This window comes from Capra hircus, chromosome 3 (assembly GCF_001704415.2).
Source record: "Capra hircus breed San Clemente chromosome 3, ASM170441v1, whole genome shotgun sequence".
Classification (NCBI taxonomy): Eukaryota; Metazoa; Chordata; class Mammalia; order Artiodactyla; family Bovidae; genus Capra; species Capra hircus.
The window spans coordinates 85,211,515-85,235,981 of NC_030810.1; the positions used below are offsets into that span (position 1 = coordinate 85,211,515).

The following is a 24,467-nucleotide window of genomic DNA, read 5'->3' on the forward strand; positions in this document are numbered from 1 at the left end:
CCACAAGTCAGGCCTCATCAACACAATGAACATGAACTTGGGCAAACTCTGGGAGATGGTGAGGGACAAGGAGGCCTGGCGTGCTGCAGTCCATGGGGTCGCAGAGAGTCGGACACAACTGGGCAACTGAACAACGAACAACAACAGGCCGCATACTTAATTTTTCTCTGTTGATTCCATTTTCTTTTGAGAAAGATTCAGAGGTCCTGCCTTTCTTTCTCTTCCACTTTAGAGCTATCACTGTTGGGCAGAAATGAACGGTTTACTTCCCAAGTCAGATACTTCTATCAGGCCATCTCTAGCCAGGTCTGGGCTGGCTCCTAAAACACACCTTTATCTCCCCTGTGCCTTCCCTTAGAGTCCTAACTCCATTAAGAATCCGAGCAGGAGCCGTCAGGGCATAAGTGATCCTTGCAGGCCCAATTAAACTTGGTTCCTTTACCTTGAGACTCACTCACTGAGCTCTTCAGTACTTGGTACCTCTCTCTCAAAAGCAAACTTGCTGTAATCACTTGGTATTACTATTCCAGAGCCATCTCAAGCCAAAGGGCTGAAGAATGCTTTACATGCCTCAGAAGGTGCTCCCTCATGGGCACAAGTAAAGCCTGGCTTGGATCCACCAGGAAAACAAAGTCAGTTGCATTTCAACCTCTGCTGGCAAAAATCTTTATGCAGTACACAAAACCACACCCAGCTCTGAGCTATGAAAATCTACTTTCCAACTGCTCCTATTTCAGACTCTAGCTGAATCCTTCAAAGGGTACTCTGTATTATTTTCTGAATCTTTCTGAAAACCTTTCAGAAATTGTTCCAGTCTTTGTCTTTTTTTCCTCTTTTTAAACTATATTTCTACAGGCCTACTACCCTTTCTAATTTGTGCTATTAGGAGGAATCTCCTTTCCTTTTTGTATCTGTCTATCCTGAGGTAAGACCTCCCTTTTCCCTTCATAGTTCTCACAAGATGTGAACATTTTGCCTAACTTACTTAGTCTTTTCAGACTACCCCTGTTCCTTTTCTGATGACTGAAGTTACAGTCAGTTCTGTCCAATTCTTTGTGACCCCATGGACTGTAATCTGCCAGGCTCCTCAGTCCACAGAATTCTCCAGGCAAGAACACTGAAGTGGGTTGCCAGATGATACCAAAGCATATTTTCTCAAACCACTCTAGTTCTTCCTTGATTCTCTAAGAAAACCTAATCTTTTTGAATCTGAGTGTCACAGACACAGGCCTTTGTGATTACAAACATCTTAAGATTACAGACATCTTAATGTCTGGGTTTGCAATAATTTCACTGACTCACTGGTCTATCTAAATGCAAGAATGCAGAATATACTTCCTAAGTAAGGATACTCCCCTTCCTTTGTGTTTGCTTCTTAAGAAATTCTTTAACTCTTCTATAGTTGAAGCCACAGTTCTATGAGCCAATGGCAGGAACTTAAGTAACAAACCAAAGTCGTGTCTGACAGAAGAGAGGAACTTGTTAAAGTGTCAGAACACTGCTTCTGTCCCGCTGAGCACCATGAGCCTCAGCTCCCTCTGGGGCTGTCTCTGCAGCCTGCCCCGCTGCAGAGATGGCGCTTTCCTGGTCTGCTTGAGGTGCGTGTGTGGGAGGGTAGGGGTGCTGAGGTTGGTCATATGATGGTGTTGGTGGTGATTTAACTGCTAAGTCATGTCCGACTCTTTGCAACCCCATGGACTGTAGCCCCACCAGGCTTCTCTGTCTATGGGAATTCTCCAGGCAAGAATTCTGGAGTGGGTTGCCATTTCCTTCTCCAGGGGACCTTCCAGATCCAGGGTCAAACCCGGGTCTCCTGGCTGCAGGGGGTCTCCTGCATTGCAGGCAGATTCTTCACCAACTGAGCTGCCAGGGAAGCCCATGGCCATATGATAACAGGTGGTCTATTAAGATCTTGGATAAACTGCAAAATTACCTTAGTCTCTCCAGAGCCCTCCTCTGTCCTGGAATAAAATTAACTAAATGTGGTGAGGCCACTTTATCACTTCCTACCTTGGCCTCATTCTCACAGTTTAAAGGAGGAAGCTCACACAATAGCCCTTGTGAAACTTCATCACTACTGCAGTCTGAAGTACTGTCCTGCAGCTTTGACTGAAACACGGCGAAAGCAGCAAATGCTATTCCGCCCCAAATAACTAAAAAGATCCAACCCCTCCCCCAGCCTCACCTGCAACTAAAGTCCAAGCTGAACCCACAAAACCCAAGTGCTACATACAAGTGCCTCAGCCCACCCACAGAGCCCAGCAAGGCCCATGAATCTTGTACTTGGTGAGGCCTAAGCCCCATCACCAATGGCTGAGTCTGGTGAAGTCACTGGTCTATGTGCTGGGCCATCACAAGCTTCACACTCCCCCAAGGGCAAAGCAATAAACGTTCCCCTTTCTACTGAGGGAGAAACTTAATGAGCAGTAGATATTACAGAAACAGAACTAAGATGTAAATGGCAACTATTCATTGATAAAAGCTAATATACACTGGAAAGTGTGGCTGAAGCATGCAAGTTCTCCTCCCGTTCCCTCCCCCTCCTTGAGGCCAGCACCTGCTCTGTTTAGTCTACCCACTATATGAGAGGACAACAGAAGACCACCACCCTCTCTGCAAGTTAGCAGGTCTCAGAGAGAAGATCCAGAAGAAGCTGAGTCACATAGAGCCAGGTGTTCCTCTAACACGTTAACAGAAGTTCTTCCACAGGGAAACAAAGTATAGGAAGGGAGACGATCTTGCAAAATAGACCCCTCCTATAACTTCAGCTGTTTGTTATACCTTCCACGCCTAATCAGAGTTTGAATATAGTATGAGTTCAATCAACTGAAAGAATGAACTCTGCTTCTGAATGAACGAAATATGGCTTTACACTTGCAGAAGTTAACAGCATCATATTAAATAGCTTGCACTCCTAAGAGATACAAGCCAAAACGGTAGGAGGTCTCAATTGCAAGGAAACAGACCGAGAATAATCCAATCTCTTAGGAATGTTCATCTTCAGCATCAAGTCCTGCTGTTTGGCTCAGGATGGTTCTGTGCCAAGCCTCCCAGATGGCTCAGGTAATGCTATTACAGGTCTTGGATGAAGATGTTGGCAAAGATGAAAGATTGCCAGATGCTAAACTAAGTTTGACACAAGAATGTGCCCTCTTCTCTTCAGACTTGCCCTCACTGACATGAAAGATTATATAAGAAAAAAAGCAAGCAAGACCTTAATTACAAGATACATGCGAGTTTTATAAAGGCCCTTGGAAAACCCTAGACATTTAATTTCACAGAGCAATTTGAAATCACAAATGCTTTTAACAAATTAGACCTAAGATTCCTCTCTGTTGTGATTATTGCTAATAATAAGTTACTATTATCCATTCCTAAAGATTTACTGAGTGCTCCATGCTGGGCTCTGTGCTGGTCCCCAGGAATTTAGCAGTGAATAAAATCTCACTGGGCCCTGCCATCACAAGGCTTAGGTCTACTGGGGAAAACATCAGTCTTTAAGCAAAGATCAGGAAAACTTAAAAACCAAGAAACAAGGCAAATGGCAAGTTTCAAATCTAGAAGAAAAAGAAGTGGTGACAAATCCTGGTAGTGGAAAAATATTTACCAACATGGCTATAGCAGGATGAGCAGGAAAGAGGGAAACTGAGGCTGGAGAGGATGGAGGGGAGGATCACAGGGGGCCCTCTTCAGGGTTCTGGAGTTTACCCTCAGAGCATGGGAAGCTTTCTCAGAGTGATGAAAGGGTTCATGTGATCAGATTTAAGTATCCTTGTTTCAAGGCTGAAGACAGAGGAGAATGCACTGGCATAGACAGACCATCAGAGTATATACGCCAAGTCGGAGGAGGCAGAGGTCCAAGTGAGAGCTGATGGGAGCTGGGGAGGAGCACAAACGGACTCAAGACAGATGGTGAAGGGTGAGCACTCAGCACCTTCCACAGACAGAGTACTTGACAGTTACCGTGAGTGACGTAGCTACTTATCGGGGCTTCCCAGGTGGCACTAGCGATGCAGGAGACACAAGAGACATGAGTTTGAGCCCTGGGTCAGGAAGACCCCCTGGAGGACAGCGTGGCAAGCCACTCCAGTATTCTTGCCTGGAGAATCTCATGGACAGAGGATCCTGGCAGGCTACAGGCCATGGGATCGCAGAGTTGGACACAACTTAGCACAGCTCACACACAGCTACTTATCACCCATTTTACAGGTGAAAAAACAGGTTTAGTAAGGTCAAGTCATTTGCTCATTTAGCAATAAGCAGCTGATATGTGAGTCAAATCTAAATGACACCAAAGTCCTTGTTTTCAACCAAGACTTTGAAACCTTGCCCTTTTTTTGTCCATTAGAAGTATTTCTCTACAAACCATCTGACAGTATGTTAACAAGAACTGCAAGAATGTTTATATCCTTTGATCTGAAAACTTCATTTTGGAAAATAAAGCTGCAGGAAATAATCCAAGTGGGGAAAGAGGAATAATCTGTACCAGGGTATGATTTATAATCATACCATTTATAAAAGAAAAGAACTGGAATTATAGCCAAGCTCCCAGGATAAACCATAATGGAAAGGAATACTTAAGAAAGAATGCTTATGTATAAAACTAAGTCACTTTGTTATACAGCATATTAGCACAACACTGGCAAATCAACTGTACTTCAATAAAAAATAAATTTAAAAACATAGATGAAACTAAGAGAGAGAGAGATCTGTAAGTAACCCAAGTGACAATTATGTAAACAGGGGAGGACTCATCATCCTGTTCACAGCTACATACTACTCCAATATTACTTTCTATGTGATCCTGAAAAAGGATTCAGTCCTTGCTAAAGTTCTTCAGCTGTAATGATTAAGTTCTCTTAATGAATTTCTCAAGCATCTAGGGAAACTGGCATTAATAATACCAAGCGTAACTGCATTTAGTGGAAGAACTGTTATTACCGCTATCTAATGTGCAAAGCTCTGAGGAAGGAACCTGTCATACATCATCTCACCTAACAAATACCCTGACAACATACAGAGTAGATGGTGCTGTTCTCTATAGGCAACTGAGAGAATAGAGAGGCCAAAGAGCTGCCCTAGACCGTACAGCTAATCAGTACCACATCCGAAACCAGGACTCTAAAACCCATGTTCTCTTCACTATAAACGCCACTCCCTGATCATCAGAGAAAACGGAGGTTCAGAGAAATTGAGCAAACTGAGACTCCGAGATCACAAAGCTGGTTAGTGACAGCACGAGAATTTCAATGAAGGTCTCCCAGTTTCAGCATGGACCTCTTGTTATATCCCAGTCGTCATATAAGAAGTCACTAATAGATAGATAAAACAGAGTGAAGTAAGCCAGAAAGAAAAACACCAATACAGTATACTAACACATATATATGGAATTTAGGAAGATGGCAATGACGACCCTGTATGCAAGACAGGAAAAAGGACACAGATGTGTATAATGGACTTTTGGACTCAGAGGGAGAGGGAGAGGGTGGGATGATTTGGGAGAATGGCATTCTAATATGTATACTATCATGTAAGAATTGAATCGCCAGTCTATGTCTGACGCAGGGTGCAGCATGCTTGGGGCTGGTGCATGGGGATGACCCAGAGAGATGCTGTGGGGAGGGAGGTGGGAGGAGGGTTCATGTTTGGGAATGCATGTAAGAATTAAAGATTTTAAAATTAAAAAAAAAAAAACTATACACATTAAATCACGTTTAAGCCACAATATTCTAAAGCTTGGATTCAACTGACCTAAAGAAAACATCTGCAGAAAGACAGAACACAACAGAAAAGAAAAATTTGCAAAGGCCAACAAAAGGTTATCCATCCAAACAACTGTAGGAAAAGCCCTGTATCATGAAAAGAGTAGATGGGATGGGAGACAGAGGACCTCCCATCATTACTAAGTGCCTACTATGTCCTAGCACTGTGCTGGCTATTTTGCCCAACAGAATTTACTTGCTCTTTGCACCACTCTGAAGGAAGAATCCTATTTCACAAGCAAGACAACTAAGATGGTGAGAGATTAAGGGATCTGCCCATAGTCACAGCCCAACTGGTATGATGTGAACCCAGGCCAGTATGATACTGAAGTTCCTATTTTTTCAATAAACCACACTGCCTCCCACTGCAACACAATTGGTAGAATTATATTTTTTGCATTCTGTGATTAAAATGAATGACAGAATAATATCTGGCATTCTTGTCCAAGCAATATTAAGGCTAATGTTATTAGTCATGTAACAGCCATTCATACGAGCACTCACTCTGTACCCTGTATGACTTGGGAAGTTGAACAAATGGTCCCCCATCCCACGGAACTCAGAGTCTAGGAGAAATAATGCTTTTGTGTCACCATTAATGAATACCCATATTCCTGGCAATTTGGGACACATCTGTGATATCTCTTTTGAAATGGCAAAAGCTCAGCTCTCTTAGGAGCTGAGTAATTCTGGATGGCTAAATTTCTGGATTTAGCAAGAGAATTTGCTCTCTGAAGCATGAGATCTTTGACTTCACAACTTTTCTTATTTAATCATTTCTCAGTGCTTTTGTCAATTCTCTCAGGACATTCTGAGTTCCAAATCCTGAGATCTTATGCTCCCCATTCTCACTGATTCCCCTTTACTATTCTGTCCAGTGAATGGATTGATACATGGATGGGAGTGAATAAGATCTTCATAACAAATACCTCACATAAGCAATTCTGAACTCAGTCACTTTCCAACCTTAGAGAGTTTTTCTGGTTTGTTTTTAAGGAATAATACAATTTAAACTTCTCTTGAAGTTCTGGGTCATTATTAGCATTGTGATTTGAGAAAAAAATAATGTGCTATGACTCAGGAAACCAAGTAAACTTGGGAAAACTGATGCGTATATTAGGGGTCTTAGACTGATCATTTTTAAAATGAAGGAACTGAACTACAATTACCTCTGAGGCGTCTTCCAGCTCCACAACCATATAACTCTTTGAAAAATAAAATCAGTCACTATAACGGTCCATTCACACAGAACCATCCTTCCCCTGAGCCTTATGCAGTATGTGAATTAGTGTGGCTGCATTCTCCATAGTCCAAGACGCACATGGTTTCTCAGCTCCTGAGTCCATGGTTTACAGTTTTGACTCCTGGCCTAACTTTCGGTTCTCTTTTCTCATTTTAAATTGCAACCTGTAATTTCCTTGAACTTGGAGGGGGGAAAAAAAAAGGCTTCATGAAAGGAATGGAATCTACATTTATTGAGTATCTTCCAAGTGCCAAAAAAAATATGCATGACTTTAATTAATCTAATCCTTACAACACTGAAAATAGGTATTATCTTTATTTAATAAATGTGGAAACCCAAGATCAGAGTTATTAAGTTGCCCAAGGTTGTAAGTGGCATAGCTAGGGTTCAAAGCCAGGCTGACATCTCCAAGGCCCATGTGCTTTCTACTACACAATGCCATGTATTAGAATAGGGAGTAAATTAAAGGTCCTCAGCCTTGAAGTCAGAATCTAGGAACTCTCCCTAATGAGTACATAAATTACATTTAGCTTATTGCAAGTACATGGAGTTTAAGAAATTCATTTTCTCTCTTCTTCTGTAGAGAAGTGCTTTATTAGTATTTATTATTATTTTTAAGTGCACTTTTTTACTTAGCTTATTGTATATAAAACCCAGGAGGGCTTTAGGTAGTTATCAAATGAGCAAGGATACCAAAAAGCTTAGTGCTAGCTAGGTGAGAATTTATATGTATCATTTAAACTGGTGAATCATTTACTAAACATTGAAGGGAAAAATTAAATCCTTTACCAAATTTTACTCTTTTCTCTTAACTAAGGTCATTAAATATAACTATATATTTGAAAAGATTAAAAACTCACAAGCTTTACTATCAGGGTGCTGCATCAATATGCTCAAGAATCCAGCTTCATGTTCTAGAATTTATCAGGATGCCACTGATAAACAATAATTATATCACATTCTTTCCCTAAACACTGTCTCTGGAGGCACCCAAATCTTTCATGTGGGTGTTCATCCTGAGCTCCAGAAATCTCAGTTCCTGCTTCCTCTTCACTGTAGATAAATGACTTATAGTCTACTGAATCTCCAAGTATATTTTATGGGCAAATGCAAGATTCTATTTCCAAGTACTCGGTCATTATTAAAAAGTTGAAGTCAAGCATTTCTTGTGTGGCTGACTATGAACTAAGCTAACAAACTTTAACTAGCCAACAAAGGCTTTTTCATATTTGCAAGTCAAACGCCAGGGAATTTAATAAGTCATCTGCTAAATCTACATGTTGGAGTATCAGTAAGTGATCAATAATTCTAGATCTACTTTCCTTTGTTAGGCACCATGTATGTGATTAAGTGGAAGTTGCATTAATTGAAAGATAACATTACCATTAAAAAAAGGCTTACTAAAACAAGCAGACACTGTGAACTTATGCAAGAGGGGACATGCAGCCTCAGTCCTGCTGTGAAATGACAAAAATGACTCGGGAGCTTCTGGTTTGTCGGTGGATGTTCACTCAAACACACCACTGGGTTCTGCAGACCACAAACCAAAAGAAGTACTGCTCATGCAGGGGGCTGAACTTCTCAGAATCAAAGTTTTCAAAACACCTGGTTCCCTCTGGGATTTTCATTGATTAAATATTTCCTTTGAAACCCCAACTCCTCTCTTGGGAGTCAGAAGGCCAAAAACTATACATGTGTACTTGGCAAGTTTGTGACGATCACTCCCTCTCATAACAGTAATAATGGTCACTATCACAGGGAGTGGATGAGATGGACTGGGCCAAGGACAAGTCAGGAGGGTTGGGTGGTCATGATGAGGTCCACTTGCAGGGACTGGGGGAGAGTCGGGGACTCACGGAGTCTGTCTTTTGCAGATTGGAGTCTGAAGCGGGAATGAGAGGAAGCCAGAACACGAGGTATTACAAAGCAGCGAGAAAAGCAGCATCAGGCCGCAGTGACGCTGGACAGTGAACGCAGGCTGCAGTGCTGACTTCAGCAGCTCTCTTCAGCTCACATGCGAGAACAGGAAAGCCTGTGGAGCAGGGAGCTCCAGGAAGGCCCCTCTGAGGTCACAGAAGGCGAAGGGAGTGTGGGTGAAAGTGGCTGGCTGCAGATCCAGACCGGACTGAGGAGTACACAGCAGGGGCAAATGGACCAGGGAAGGAGGAGTGTCAGTCAACTAAAGAGCACAGGGAGGATGAGGAAGGGTTCAGACAGGTGTGAGGAAGGGAGAGGTGGCCAGCCAGGAGATTGGAGGGAGAGCGAGCAGGCCTCCACATCCTCTGTCTCTCACACACACACCCCACCCAGTTTTCTTTCACAAACCTTCTTCCTCTCTAGAACCACTCACATCTGTCCTCTTCCTGGTCTCGTCTCTCTCATCCAGTTGCGTGCACTTTTGCACTGACCTTGAGGCACCCAGTGACTTACCTTCTTTCTGCATTTTTGCAAAGGCCTCCCTCCAAGATCAAACTTGCTCTCTCTCTCAGCCCCTCAAAAGCAGAAACTCCCTATGATTTACCTTTATGCCTTCAGTGCCCTGCACACGGGGGAGGGCACACTAGATAAATGTCTATGGAAAGAAATACCATGAGCCAGGCACACACACAATCCACTTTGCGCCATTAACGTCATGCCCTGCACATCAGCAAATTAACAGTGCATCCAAAAGGGCATCACTCACCTACCAAATATTTGCCATGTCCATCATTCTGACTCAAGAATCCCTTCCCATCCCCCTGTCTTATAAGGGCATGTCTGAGGTAAAATCCATGCTTTAGACAAAGCAACACAGGGTCAGGGACTGAGTTTTATTCATCTTTGAATCCTAAGCATCTACTACAAAGCCCAATATTTAGCAGACAAATGCATAATTTGATTCATCAATCAGTCATACGTACAAATTCCCATGAAAACAGAACCAAACAGAAAGCAGAAGAGCTCTGAAATTACCAAAAAGCAAATAATCCACCAACTAGATAATCAGACTCTAAAATGACTGAAAACTGCTTTTATTATTTTAAGTGCTTCTATTTCAAATACAAAACACTTCAGTACCAACATAATAATGTCACTTTAGGTTCCCAGAGCAGGCCTTGCTTTCTCCAAGCTCCTGCAATTCACCATCCATCAGCTAAGCTAGACACCAGGAATGGGAAACTTCACTGACTTTGGTATTAGGACAGCTGGGCTCAAGTCCTGTCTTTACCACTTCCTGTCTGTGACCTTGAGAAAAGTCCTTCAGCCACTGCACATCTCAATTTCCTTCTCTGTAGAGCAGAGATAAGATCTTGTTCTTCCTGCCTCTTAGACCTAAGAGGATCAAGGAGGTAAGGGGAGGAGGAAGGAAATAAAATCTTGCTGAATACCTACTATACCCAGACATTTTACATATATTACTGAATTCTCACCACAATCCTGCAAAGTAGATTTTTACTATTTCTAGCCTATTATAGGAGGAAATTGAGACTCAGCAAGGAAACTAACAATTTTATGAACTTGGGAAAAGTTAAGTGCCAGAGCTGGGATTCAAATATTTCTGGCTGGTCCCAAAGCTCTCCTCGTGAAAGATTAAATGAAATCTAAATATGTGTAAAAAAAATTTAGCTGCTTTTTAGCAAATCACCATATATATAAGTATTTTCTATCACTGCTTTAAGTATGGAAAGTGGAGACAAAGAGAAGCAGCTATTTGCAAAGACCACATGTCAGAGACAGAGATAGGGCCAGAACCTGAGTCTCCTGACTTCTGGCCTGAAGTCTTTTTTCTCATTAAACCACACCACCCCACACCCTCAGGAAAAGGCTCCTGACATTACTGGGCACAGAGGCATGATGCTTGTTTTTTCAGACCAGCTGTTACAGATCTATTTTAGGACAAGCACTTTGAAAATCATGGAAGGTGAGTATCAAGTGTTTCATTAAATATTCCATATTAATTGACCCTTTAGAGAACTCCCATGTGAGCAGCATATGCTACCGGTTTCCTGTTAAGCAAGCCACTGAGAAGCTGACTACACTTCTTGCAACACATATTTTGAAAGCACATTCAGACAGCAGCACAAAGTACAATTCGAAAATAGTTTTCCATGAAAATCAGAAGTAGCTACTTCTCTGGCCGTGCTTCTGTCCATTAAATGCTCATGACTGGGGAAAGGCAGAACATAAATTTGTGACTGTCCTTAATTCCAAGCAGGGTCTGTGTTAACAGGGGGAAAAGGAAAAAGAGTGGGATATAATATTCCAAATAACAGCTAACAATAGATGTCTGTGAATTTATAAGAAGAATGGTTATAATATGAGGGGGGTGGGGGGAGGGGGAGGAATAATCATGTGAAAACATGCCATGTAAACAATGGTATTCTGCCCAGGGAAATGTGAGCAGTCCTGACCCCACTCAGGAGCAGGGCATTAAACTACGTCCTGGAGCCCAGCTGTCACAAGGCACGATGTTAAAAGGCCAAAAAGGACCTGCTATACATTCACTGTCTCCTTTCCTCTTGTTACCTTTCCTCAGCTTTTCTGCCTTTATTTCCTTTCCCCATCAAATACCTGTCAAAAGCCTCTCTCCCATTTTACACTGATACATGTGATAAATATGGATAAAACCACCCAGTTGATTCATTCAACAATTGAATGTATACATTGTCTCGCAACTCCATGGACTACAGACTGCCAGGCTCCTCTGTCCATGGGATTTCCCAAGCAAGAATACTACAGCGGGTTACCATTTCCTTCTCCAGGGGACCTTCTGGACCCAGGGATCAAACCTGCATCTCCCACATTGGTAGCCAGATTCTTTACCTTTGAGCCACCAGGGAACCCCGATTCAATACCCTAAACCAAAGTTGCTACTCACCATGCAACTTCATATGGCGGTGCTATGTTCAAGAGCCACAAAATCAATCAGAACATTCTTCCGCAGGAATGCCACAAGAGCAAAAGACAGAGGAAAAAAGAAAAATTCCTCATAGCTCACTTTCAGATTTGCCAATAGCCTTGCAATTGGGATCTTAGTTCACTTTAAATGTTTTCATTCTAATCTTGTCTCTATCACGAACTACTTGTTGGAACCAGTTACTAACTCTTCTTAGCCTTGAAAAGTATCACAAGGATGAACAGCAGGGTCCCTCTCCTGGTGCTGTGATGACTGGCTGAGATAATGTGAGCAAAGTGTTAACACATTGCCTGGCATGTTTCTGCAAAAGCAGTAGTAATAATCATCGTAAAAGTAGTTAACATTTACTGAGCATTTGTTATGTACCAAACACAGGGATAATTAGTTCATTTGGTCCTTTCAACCACTTTAGGTGGTAGGTTCTTTTTATTAAGTCTCTTTTGGAGATGAAGAAGTTGAAGGAGACAGGTTCAGGCACTTTCTGGTAGTCACTCAGGGGGAAAGCAGCAGTATGTAGCAGAGTAATGTAATCTGCTATTGTTAGTAATGCTGCTTAAAGAACAGATGTTTCTGGTTTGTAATGACATAGTGCTCAGCACATATTATTAAATTTTATATAGGTGTGTTTGACAAGGTAGTAAAGAGTTATTTTCATAAATACATCAATAAGTTTCACTAATGCCTACTTACGTATGCAAGAAACGTATGAGTCCCTGGGTCAAATTCTAGAGATGTATATAAATGAAAAAGCCTATGATAGCCTCAAGCAGGCTCACAGCATGGAAGGATAAAGATAAGAAAAAGATTGCGAAACAGTGCAAGGAATGCTGCCCTCCTCTCCTGTACACTGTACAGTGGGGCACAAAGCAGTAAGGGATCAGCCACATACATGGAGGGGTAGGGTGACCCTCACTGCAAAGGGCCCTTGAACCAAATCTTCACTCAGACTAATGAGAAAGGGCATTTCACATGGAGAAATGGGCAAACGCAAAGGCAGAGAGACATTTAACAGCACAGTTCATTTGAGAAGCCACAGAAAGGTCAGGAGCAGAGTTGAGAAAGCTTTCAGACACGAAGCAGTACCAGCCCATGGGCCCCTGAGTGCTTGCTAAGGAGCTTGGATTTTATCCCACGGTGCATAGGAAACCATTAAACAGTTATAAGGAGGTAGACGGCAGACCTGCCCTAGTAGTCCAGGTTAAGCTTTAGGAGTCCTTACTCATTCTCCATCACTCCCAACAGTCATTGGCAAGTCTTTGTGTCTCTCTTTTGAAAACGCACCCTGTGCGTGCCAACAGAAAGATCCAGGAGACGATAAAAGACAGAGGAAAGCACAGAGATAGAGTGAAGGACGGCTGGCCTTCTGTGGGTAATTCACCCACAGAACACAAGAGAAAGCATCGTCTACGGGTTAGATGCAGGAAGGCGGGAGCCTGAAGAAACTCTCCTCTGACTGTGTCTGTTTTCTGAGAGGAACAGGAAGCAAGATCACCAAGTTGAGGGGAAGAATGGATACAGAGGTTCAAGAAAAAAGGTACCAAATAGGCATCTGGGAGAGTCAGAGACTGAATGGTCTAGGCAAGTTTTCCAATTGGTCTCAGTGCCCCGTTATACTCCTAAAAAAAAATTATTGAGAATCCTCAGCAGCTTTTGTGTTTGGGAGTTTATCTATCAACACCTAACATATTGGAACTTTAAAACTGAGAAATCTTTAACATATACACAAATATACAACCACAGCAATGACATCAGCAGCATGTAGCTTGGGGAAAACTCCACTATACACCTGTGAGAAAATGAGAGTGAGAAAAGGCAAATAATGTCTTAATATTGTTTTTAAAAGTTTGACCTTAGGGAACAACTGAAAGTATTTGAGGGGCTGTCAGAAGTTTCCCTCATAACTCAATTGGTAAAGAATCTACCTGCAATGCAGGAAACCCCAGTTCGATTCCTAGGTCGGGAAGATCCACTGGAGAAGGAACAGGCTACCCACTCCAGTATTCTTGGGCTTTCCTTGTGACTTAGCTGGTAAAGAATCCGCCTGCAATGCAGGAGACCTGGTTTCAGTCCCCGGGTTGGGAAGATCCCCTGGAGAATGGAAAGGCCACCCACTCCAGTATTCTGGCCTGGAGAATTCCATGGACTGTATAGTTCATGGGGTCACTAAGAGTCGGACACAACTGAGTGACTTTAACTTTCACAGAAGTCTCCAGATCATACTTTAAGAATGTGTGGTCTAGAGAAATGTAATTAGATGGCTGAGTCACCTACCTGAGGACAGGGCTGTTGAATTTAAAGTGAGTGCACTTAGGAGGCATAGGTTTTCCTCCACTGGGTTCAGCAGCTGAGCTGCAGGCAGAAAGTGGAGAGCTGGATTTAACCAGGGTTGTATTTTAAACAGATTGAACATCCCTATAAGAGAAGCTAAGGAAGTAGCTACAATGGCCATGGTATTTAAGATGAGCAGGAAGGAAATGAAGACATGAAGGCAGTGAAGAGGTGGTAGGACCAAGAGTTCAAAAGATTACTGAATTTTAGGTATTAGTAGAATAATCCAAAAAGGAAGGATTAGTAAGAGAGTAGGATGCTTGAAACAGAATACGGAAGGTAACTGGTAACAACTTCAAACACAACATCCAAACTGTCTTTATGCCCTTCTCTCTGAAATCTGCAGCTCCTCTCTATCCCCTTAGTCACCCAAGCCTAAAACCTGAGGCTCATCCTGGATACCTTCCACTCTCACTGCATCTAAGTGGTCCCAAATCTGACCCATTACAACTCTTCATCATCTCTCATCTTTCTTGCTCCTCCCTGTGCCTTCACTCCAGCCCCTTCTCTGGCCGTGCATCCAGCGGCCTCATCTATGCTTGACTGAACCTCAGCAGGAGTTTTTCTCACACCCAGCTCCATCCTGCCCAATTCACCCTTCACTCTGCTGTGGAAGAACTTTCCATGGTGAGCTCTGATCATGTGATCTTCATGCATCCATCCATTCATGAAGAAACTATAACCCCAGAGACGGGGACATAAAATAGATATGGGCTATCATCATGAACACCGGGTCCATCAGAGCATGAAAAGGAGGTAACAGCACAGTGTCATGAAATAATACAGGGAAGAGGATACACACAAAAAAGGCAACAAAATAGAAAACTCAAAACTTCTCAAGGTGTTTATAGAGAAGCCAGCGAAAAGAGTTAAGAAAGAATATAAAAAACACAAGAGAACCAGAAGAGTGTAGTGTGGTGAGAATTAGAATCTCAGGACAGAAGGAAAGTCAATAATACAAATTGCCACTGCAGGTTTAAGGGAAAAAAAAAAAAGAGTATGTTGTATTTGAAACTTAGGATCCTATCAGCAGGGATCTACACTGGACCAACCCTATTTGCATTACAAATATGATATAATTTTCTCCATCTTAGAAAAAAAAAAGGCACTGTCTCATTTTCTTCACCCTGACAGACACGGGATTGTACCTCACCAGTAAAGCTCTGGCACGCCGATCCTTTATCCCAGGCTCTGGTTCCTAGAGAGCCCAGGTTAAGCCATCAAGTATGCAGACAGACTAAGTGCTTAAGATGCCTGAGCTACTTCACATGAAAAGGTCTTGATTGGTGTCAGATTTAAAATTATGCTGGTCAAAAGAAAAAGCCAACAAATGGCAAAGAGGTTACAGACTCCTGAGAAGAAAGACTAAATAATGACATTATTCTGAACTGACTGGCTAAAAATGTAACTGGCACACCACTCTTTTTGGACAAGGATAGCCTTTTTTTCCCCTCAACCATATAACCCAGTAATCTTCACACAGCAGTACCTGGCCATAGGGATGAAGACTTGCATTTGGAAAGCACATCTTAAAACTAATATAATTATGGTTTTCAAACAATGTACAGTTATGTATAGCAGAAATAAACTTCTCTTTAAGCAGTGACAGCAATAAAAACCCAACTGTGTAGGTGAAAAAGACAATCATTGTAATATCAGCTGTAAATAAACCAAATACTAATTGAAAAAAAAAAAACTGTGTGTTAGGAGCTTTGAAGGAAATCCTGGGGACAAAAGTGGTGAATTCTTTAAGAAATGCTGCATCACCAACACTTAGCACTCGGTGAAAAATATTATGTTGGGGAAAAAAACATGGGCATCAATGACTGAATTGAAATGGTATTCAGCAGAGTAGCTATCAGAATGACAAGTTTTAGGAACACAGTAAATATATTTCATATATGTGTATGTCTTAGTCGCTTAGTCGTTTCTGACTCTTTGCGATCCCAAGGACTGTAGCCCACCAGGCTCCTCTGTCCACGTCTCCAGGCAAGAATACTGGAGTGGGCTGCCACTCTCTTCTCCAAGGAGATCTTCCTGACCCAGGGGTCGAATCAGGTCTCCCGCACAGTGGGCAGATTTGTTACAATCTGAGCCACCGTGGTGTAACGGCAACCCACTCCAGTTTTCTTACCTGGTAAATTACATGGACAGAGGAGCCTGGTAGGCCACAGTCCATGGGGTCACAAAGAGTCAGACATGACTTAGCGACCAACACTTTCTGGTTAAATATATTTCACTTATATTTTTCTATATACATACACATCTTTTCCACACATACACATGTATACAACTGTGCCATATGATAAAATTTGTCTAAATCTAAAAGGGCTCTTATAATCAGTATTACATAAAACTGCGATATGATAAGAAAATAACTGTTTGATCTCTTTTCCCCTATTAGCCACTATCCCATTTATCTGCTCTCTCTACAGCCAAAATTACCCCCAAACACATGGCTATACTTGTGGTCTAGATCCCCTTCTATTTGTCCTTCTTCTCCAGTGGAATGTTTGCCCATCACATCCCAAATCTGTTTCTACCAAGGTCTTTCAAGAATTTCATATTGCTTAATACAATAGTCCATCTTCAATCCTGTTTTCACTTGAACAACATTTAACATGTCTAATCATTCCTCCTACAAACACTTTATTCACCTGATTTGCTCAAACCACATTCTGCTGGCTTTCCGTCCTACCCCGTGGCCATTTTCTCTCAACTCCTCTACAGGGTCTCATCTCTCTACCCTTGACACATGAGCAAGCCCCAGGGCTCACACCTCTGACCTTTCCTTTGGACACTACTCCCTACATGATACCATACACTGCCAGGATTTTAAATACCATCTATACTCTGATGACTCTGAACTTTATCTCTCTATTTCCAACTTCTGCAGTTGACTGCTCAGCATCTACATGCCTGATGGGCATTTCAGACATCGTCCTCCCCCTCTCTCCACCTTCCATCTTCTCCATCTCAGTCAATGAAGACTCCATCAGTTCAGTTCCCCAGGCCAGAAACCCTGGAGCCATTCTTGGCTCCTCTCACACCTGTCATCTGATGCTGTCAATAAGTCCTTGCCGGCTCTACCTCTAAAATGTACCTAAGGCTGGATTCCTTCTCACCCCTGCCCTGCTCTCACTCTGGTCAGAGCCACCATCATCACTGCTGGAATGACTGCCCGAGCCTGACTCTTCCATCCTGGCTGCTCTGCCATCTACTCTCAACACAGCAGCCAGAATGACCCTACTGAAATTAAGTCAGGCCACGTGATTCCTATTTCACAATCTGAGCCACAACCCACTCCAGTTTTCTTACCTGGTAACTTCCATGGACAGAGGAGCCTGGGAGGCCACAGTCCATGGGGTCACAAAGAGTCAGACATGACTGAGCGACTAACAGTCTTAAGCCCTCCACAGCCCACAAGCGCTAAAAATCTAGTTCCCATCTTCTCTCTGACCTCATCCCTACCACTCGTTCCCATACTCACTCTCCTCTAGCCATTGGCCCTCTGGCTGTTCCTCCAGTTTACCTGCCATTTAAATACGCCTCACGACCTTAGCACGTGGGTGTTCCTTCTGCCAGGAACTTGCTTCTTCCAAATATCCACATTCCTGCCTTCTCGCACTCGCTTCAGGTCCTGCTCAGTTGTCAGATCCTCAGAGGAAGCCCTTCTTGACTACCTTCCATAAAATCAAATCACATTTCCCTCTGGACCCTTACCCAGGCGCACATCTCTTCAGAGCCCATCACATTATATAGCCGTTTATTTATTGTTCCTCACTAAAATATAAGTCTTTTTAGGGCTGGGACTCTATTGAGTTTACTGCTCCAAGCCAGTACCTAAAAACAATGTCTGGCACATAGTAGGAACAAACTATTTGTTGAAGGAACCCTTGAAAACTGAATAAGTCATTTTAAGAAAATTCAAAGTTTACCTACACTGTACACAGTGGTCAGTAAATTTATCAAAAGTGTTATTACCATCCTAAGACAAAGCAAAATTACAAAATAATAAAACTAGAGAAACTGTCTGCAATGCAGGAGAACTGGGTTCAATTCCTGTGTTGGGAAGATCCCCTGGAGAAGGAAATGGCAACCCACTCCAATATTCTCACCTGAAGAATCCCATGGACAGAGGACCCTGATGGACTACAGTCCATGCGGTCACAAAGAATCGGATATAACTGAGTGACTAACACTAAGATTAAGATAATTTCACTGACATTACTTCCGTGGTTGATTACAGGCATTTATGGAGACCTTGTTAACCACCAAAACTGACATCAAGCCCAAAACCCAGTCTTCCACAAAGCACCTCCCCGGTACAAATAGCACAGGAAGGCTCTTCTCTTCCAGAATCATGTATATGCTTGGTATCCTATCTAGAACACTGCTTTGGATGAAAAGTAAATCTGTCTAGTATATACAGAGATCAGACTCCACAGACTGTGTTCATTTTCATGGATCATTTGGGTTTTAACTTTTATTCTTTATAATAAAAGGAATATGTTAATATGTAAATAAATGTGATTAATATTTAGCACTTTAATAAAATAAAATCTAAATCAGCGTTTAAAAAAAAAAGAATCTATATTGAACTGAAGAATATTCTCCTCTTTCAATACAAGACCCCCAAAAGGCCAATGTCCACAGCTAAAAACAATTACTAAGTAAGAGAATCTAGATCCCATTTATAATTTTATTTTGGAGGACAGTTGATTAAGACTCCAAGATTCAGACCTAAAATTGTTTAATTATTTGAGAGTTATCATTTTTTAACACAAATAAGGTAGAAGACTAAACAAGAAGAGTGGATGAAATCCCATTCATTGGAGATAAACATTATTAAAAGAGGCTACTCATTTTAGCCTCTTTCTGAAAAATTAAAAACAAGCAATAAACAAGATACTGATATACTAGAATTTCTAGTGTCAATATCTGTTCATAACAGTCTCAAATACCACAAAACTCTGAAGTGAAAGTCTCCAGTTATTTCCTGGCTTAGAAGATCAGGTGCTATAAAGAGTCTATTTCAAATTAATATCTTCAACAAAACTTAAGCCAGGTAGACAGAATCAGTCTTAGATATAGCAAAAGCCACACATCTAGTAATAGCAACTCTAAATTCAGAAGAGTAAGGTCTGCTGGGTCACATGTCAGAGTTTCACTGGGTTATTAGATTATTCACTATAGTGTATGAACGGAGCTGACAGATTAGGAGCCTTATAACCAGAAGCAGACAGAACCTTCACCAAGAAAGACAGGAGTAGTTAGAGGCAGAAACGTCAGCCCAAAGGAACTTGTAGACCTTGCAATTGATGTTTAGAATTTTGAGTGTAACCTTTTACCCTTAATGTGACAATAGCAAAAAAAAAAAAAATGTTTTAAGTAATTTTGCTAAAAGTGAACACCTATTAAGTGCATAGTATCTGCCAGGCACAGAAGATGTATTAAGTATGTCAATGAATTATTTAATGAAAACACTACTAAATCTCATTTAAAGATTTAAGGACAACTTACATAATACAAGATCACCTGTGCAGCACTCAGCTGTTCAGCAACCTTCTCTCTGCAATGTGGCCAAGAATCAGGAAGACAGCAAAAAGAGACATCACCACATTCAGGTACTAGCCTTCCACAGTTCATTTTTGGAAGAAGTCCAGACTCACAGAAAATTGTTGTTTAGTCACTAAGTCATGTCCATAGAAAATCACCGCAGAGAATTTGGACCCAGGAAGCTCAGGGTTAAGAACCCCAAAGCACAACAGCCTAAGGAAGCTCATTCAACTGTTCAGCTCATTATAGCATGGTGACTTATCTGATAAAAATAGTGTAGTAATTCTTTTAGGGTAAGGATCCTGAACTGTTCACTGCTGTATTCCCAGTAGGGAATAGAGTTCTTAGAGCAGTGTACGAGCCCAATTTTCATTAATGATGCTTATAATGATGATTCTTTGTCATCAGAAATATTAAATTACATCTACTATATTCTACAAGGAGAACAAAGAGCAAAAACACATTTGAAAAAATTTTCATCCATTGTTAACATTGAACTAAAGGTTAGAAAGCTGAAACAGAGAGAACGTCAGCTGTCAAAAACACTTGATTATTGAGAACCACTTAATGAACAACCCCCAAGGGTTCAGTTGCAGGATATATACCATACTACCTGCTGGTGGACCAAAGCATCCTAAGGCCATAGGCCAGGTGGAAAATGGGGATCTTCAGACTGGATAATCAGTTGCAGCTCCCTAGAGAACTCTGCGCAAAGCAGCAACTTCCAGCTTAATGGAAAAGTCTGTTAAATCCTTGGACAGGATATTCCGAACTGTGACAACTCTTAAGGGGTCCATGGAGTTAGCCAACACCACCCCGGAATATGGGAGAGTATGAACTAAATTACCTCACTGCTAAAACCATATGGTTCTCACCACTTACAAGCCTGTTCTTTCTTGGGAACCACTAACCAGCAGGTTGAAGGTAGACCGGCAAGGTACGCAGAACTGAAGGTGCAGACAGGCCCTGATGAAACGCTGACATCTAGAAGAGAGGAATGTGTGTGCTCTAACTTTAAAAACATAATTATTACATTATCTCGAGTCTGCCTTATATAAAGTTCTGCTGTAAAAGGCACTGTTCTGGTTGCTAAGTAGCTGAGGCTCTATATCATTCAGGATTAGTGCTGCTAAAGTGTATCATGTAGGGAACTGTTTCCTCTCCCTTTCAAGCTGAAAGTGTATTTTTTTATTCTGAAAGTGGCTTTTTCTCTAAAAGAGAAAATAGATGCACTGAGTTGTGTTTAACAGCTTTCTGCATAAAAGCTTTCTGACAGGACCAAGAAACTACCATTCCACTGTGTAGCGACTTACAAGTTTAGGATGCACACAGCCTTCCAGGGTTGCTTTTTTTTTTTAAACTCCTCAAAGAGGCACCTCCCGGAAGGGCTCCAGCCACAGAAGCCAAGAGTGCACCATACCACCTGAGCAAGCACTGAATGAAGGCAGGCAGAATCTGGAGTGAAACTTCTCGTTTCCTGCCGCTGTTGAGAGAGGTTGGACTGGCTCCTTCTCACATGGCTTAAGACGAGCTATAAACACAACCATGAAGCTTGCCAGCTGGCCCCAAGCTCAGGGGCTTTCAGGGTAGCCGCTACGTTGTGCTCCCTTTTCCGCCCTTTGGCCAGTGTCATTCCTGTACAGATAACGGTACCGGAACGCCCTCCACTTCCTAGAGTCCTCATTTATGTCATGCTTCCTCTTTCAAGAAAACATGGGGACGAAATGCAAGCAAAAGAACTAAAGGCACCATTACCCCCATCAGCTCCTTCCATGCCTCCCCATCGTTATGAAAAAAGAGCTGGACCAAATTCTTTTTGTTGCGCCCAACACACACACACACACGCACACACACATACCCATCCACCCACCCACCCCCAGTAGGTGAAGGGCACCTTAGGACAGCTTGTTCTTTCCCACCTCACATACCATCTTAGGACACAGGGCTCTAGCATTCAACTACAGATCTAAACCTTGTCAAGCCAAGGTACGAGAAGCCGAAGCGGTCCGCAAAGCAGAAGGCAGGGCAAACAGAGCGTACCTAGATGTTTGCATTTACACAAAGACATTAGCCGGCTGATTAATGGGAGATGCCGGCTGGAGGCGGAGGCGACCGCGCCGGCCTCGTTACCTGGGACATCTGCGGCCTCAGGTTGATCTCCTTCAGGTTGATGGAGTGCGCCCGGAGGTTGTTGAGCAGCTGGCAGAGCAGGACTCCATCGCGGAGGGTCTGGGCCAGGTCGAACACCTGCGCCGAGTCCCAGGTCACCCGGTGGTTGGCGGGCAGCACCTTGCAGTGGATGAGCCACTGCGCGCATTGCTTCCACGGCTCCATGCCCGACGGCGCCTGGACGCTGCCCGGCCGGGGCAGGCAGCGGAGATGCGGCGGCGGCTATGCCGCCGCCGTTCCTCCGCTCCGCCGACGCCAGCCGCGGCCGGCCCCTTGCCTGCGAGGGTGCGAAGGAGCAAGCGCCGCGGCGGGCGGATCCCGGGCCCCGCGCCGGGCTCGGCTCCGATCCCGGCCCGGGTCCGCCGCCTCCTGGCCGCCGCCGCAGCTAGTCCCGCGCGCTCTTCGTGCGCTCCGGCCGGCTCGGCGGCGGCGGTCGCGCACAGGCTTCCGACTTGCGAGCCCGGCGCCGGGCGACTGAGCATGCCCAGCGCGCGGGCCGGTCTCGCTGCCGTCTGCGAGTCCCCAGAGGCGCGGGTGGGAGAGCGCGCGCCGCCCTGGCCCAGGGTCGACGGCCCGGGCGGGGAGGAGAAGGGCGGGGAGCGGGGCTGCGAAGGGGATCCCTCAAGGCGCCCCCGCCCACCACGAGCCCTCAGGTCGGCGGAGCTCGCACAGCCCCAGGCATCCGGAGATCTCCCGCTTGGGGAGAGTGTGTCTAAACAGTGTAATTCGGTGGGGACTTCTATGAGGACCTCCAAAACACAATTTTTAAAAGGTCCGAGAGGAGCGAAGGGTTAATTGGGGCATCCGTACTCCCCAAAGAAAAGAAAAAAGAAAAAAAAAAGGCACAGGGCATCTTGAGAACGTAACGCTGAAAGTTACCCCTCACCCCTTCCACCTTCTAAATTCTCTTCCTACAGATAACTCCTGTTCCTCCAAGTTAGTTGCTCGTGAGGATGTTTTGCCACAATAAAAGCGTGTATCTGGAGACGCCTGCCGAACCCACCCCCACCCCTTCCCGCAGCTTATTTCAACGCGATGTATTTTTCACTTATAGATGGTTTCCCTCTCCCGTCTTGGGCTCGGAACTGTTGGCGTCGCAGTCCCGGCCGTTTCACTAAAAGCACAAAACCTGCGGGAGAGAAATAGGCCTGTGAAACGCCCACCGAGCCACGGCGGCCGCACTGCGCATGCGTCGGCGACGGGCAGGTTTTGAGCGCGTAGAGAACTCTAGTTCTCAGCGGCACCGGTTGGGCTGTTTTGAGACCTGGAACGTGAACCCAGAACTCGAGTGCTGGCTGAGCAGTGCATTCGCATTTCTTAAATTTTGGGGGACTCCTAACTGCCCCCTTTTACTCCTATTGCCCCTCAAAATAAAAAATAGTGTTTAAATTATTTATTATAGTTTATTACCACTTGAACTTTTGCACTTCTGCGTAAATGTGGTCCTGGATCTCTGTTTCGAGATATATTCTTCACATTTTTTAAAATAAAAATAAAATATGAAAATCGGGATTTTAGATCATTTTTTATTTTACTATTACATTTCTGTAGCTCAGATGTTCTATTATGGACCAAATTAATTTTATAAGCAGGTCAAAATGTTATTCTTAAAAGTGCATCTGCTCTGTTAAGGACAAGCACTCCTTTTCCACTAGCCTGTGACAACCACAGCACATTGTACACTGAGCGTTAAACAATAAATCGGCCTGAGGATTTCCTTTCCTCACAAGCATCCTTTCCCAGCAACTTCCTCGTGTTCAAATCAGATTTCATCAACGGTACAGTGTTTCCTAACCTGTAATCTTGGCAAATAAATCATACAAAAGTTTTTTGCTTCACACCTGAAACTAACACAGCATGGTAAGTCAATTATGCTAAATGTTTAAAAAAAATTTTTTTAATAAACTATATATATCATCTTTAGAAACAAAATCCAGCACATCTGAATCATGTAACAAAAGGTCCGGCATAAGAAGAAATTCAAATTAGAAAGGAAGTTTCATTAAAAAGGAAGAAATAACTAACAAAAATATAAATTTTGTTTCAGGTTGCATCAGATCAACTTTGGGTGTTGTAGGACATTTTCAAAGCCCAAGGTATATGTATCAGGAAGGAGAACTGGGTTTAGAGTCTCAGCACTACCAGTTTCTAGCAACATGCCCTTGGGAAAGTGATTTAATTCCTCCACATCTGTAAAATGGGGAAAATAATATTCAGCTCACTGTCTGGTCATTCGGATCAAATGGTACAATGCCTTGCTATTCAAGATGCAGTCTATGGAGTGACAGCATCAGCCAGAAGCTTATTAGAAATGTAGACTCTTGGGCCCTACTCCTACACCAAATGAATCAAAACTTACATTTTAAAAAGATCTCCAGGTGACATGTATTTACATTAATGTCTGAGAAGCACTGATACAATGCCTAAGACATGTGATGCCTAACAACTCAATAAGCATTAACTAATAGCTCTTAGGTCACAAAAAGGCAACAGTGACCTAATAAATTCT

At 43.1% G+C, this 24,467-nt stretch overlaps 1 protein-coding gene across 1 annotated transcript in view; it reads right to left on the reverse strand.

The window, feature by feature from the left end:
* The window catches only part of VAV3 (vav guanine nucleotide exchange factor 3), a 429,462-nt gene extending 407,126 nt beyond the window's left edge, over positions 1 to 22,336 (reverse strand). Inside the window, exon 1 of the mRNA XM_005678013.3 lies at positions 21,920 to 22,336. Coding sequence (XP_005678070.1) covers positions 21,920 to 22,123 — 204 coding nt within the window. The 5' untranslated portion in view covers positions 22,124 to 22,336. The remainder of the gene's footprint in view (positions 1 to 21,919) is intronic.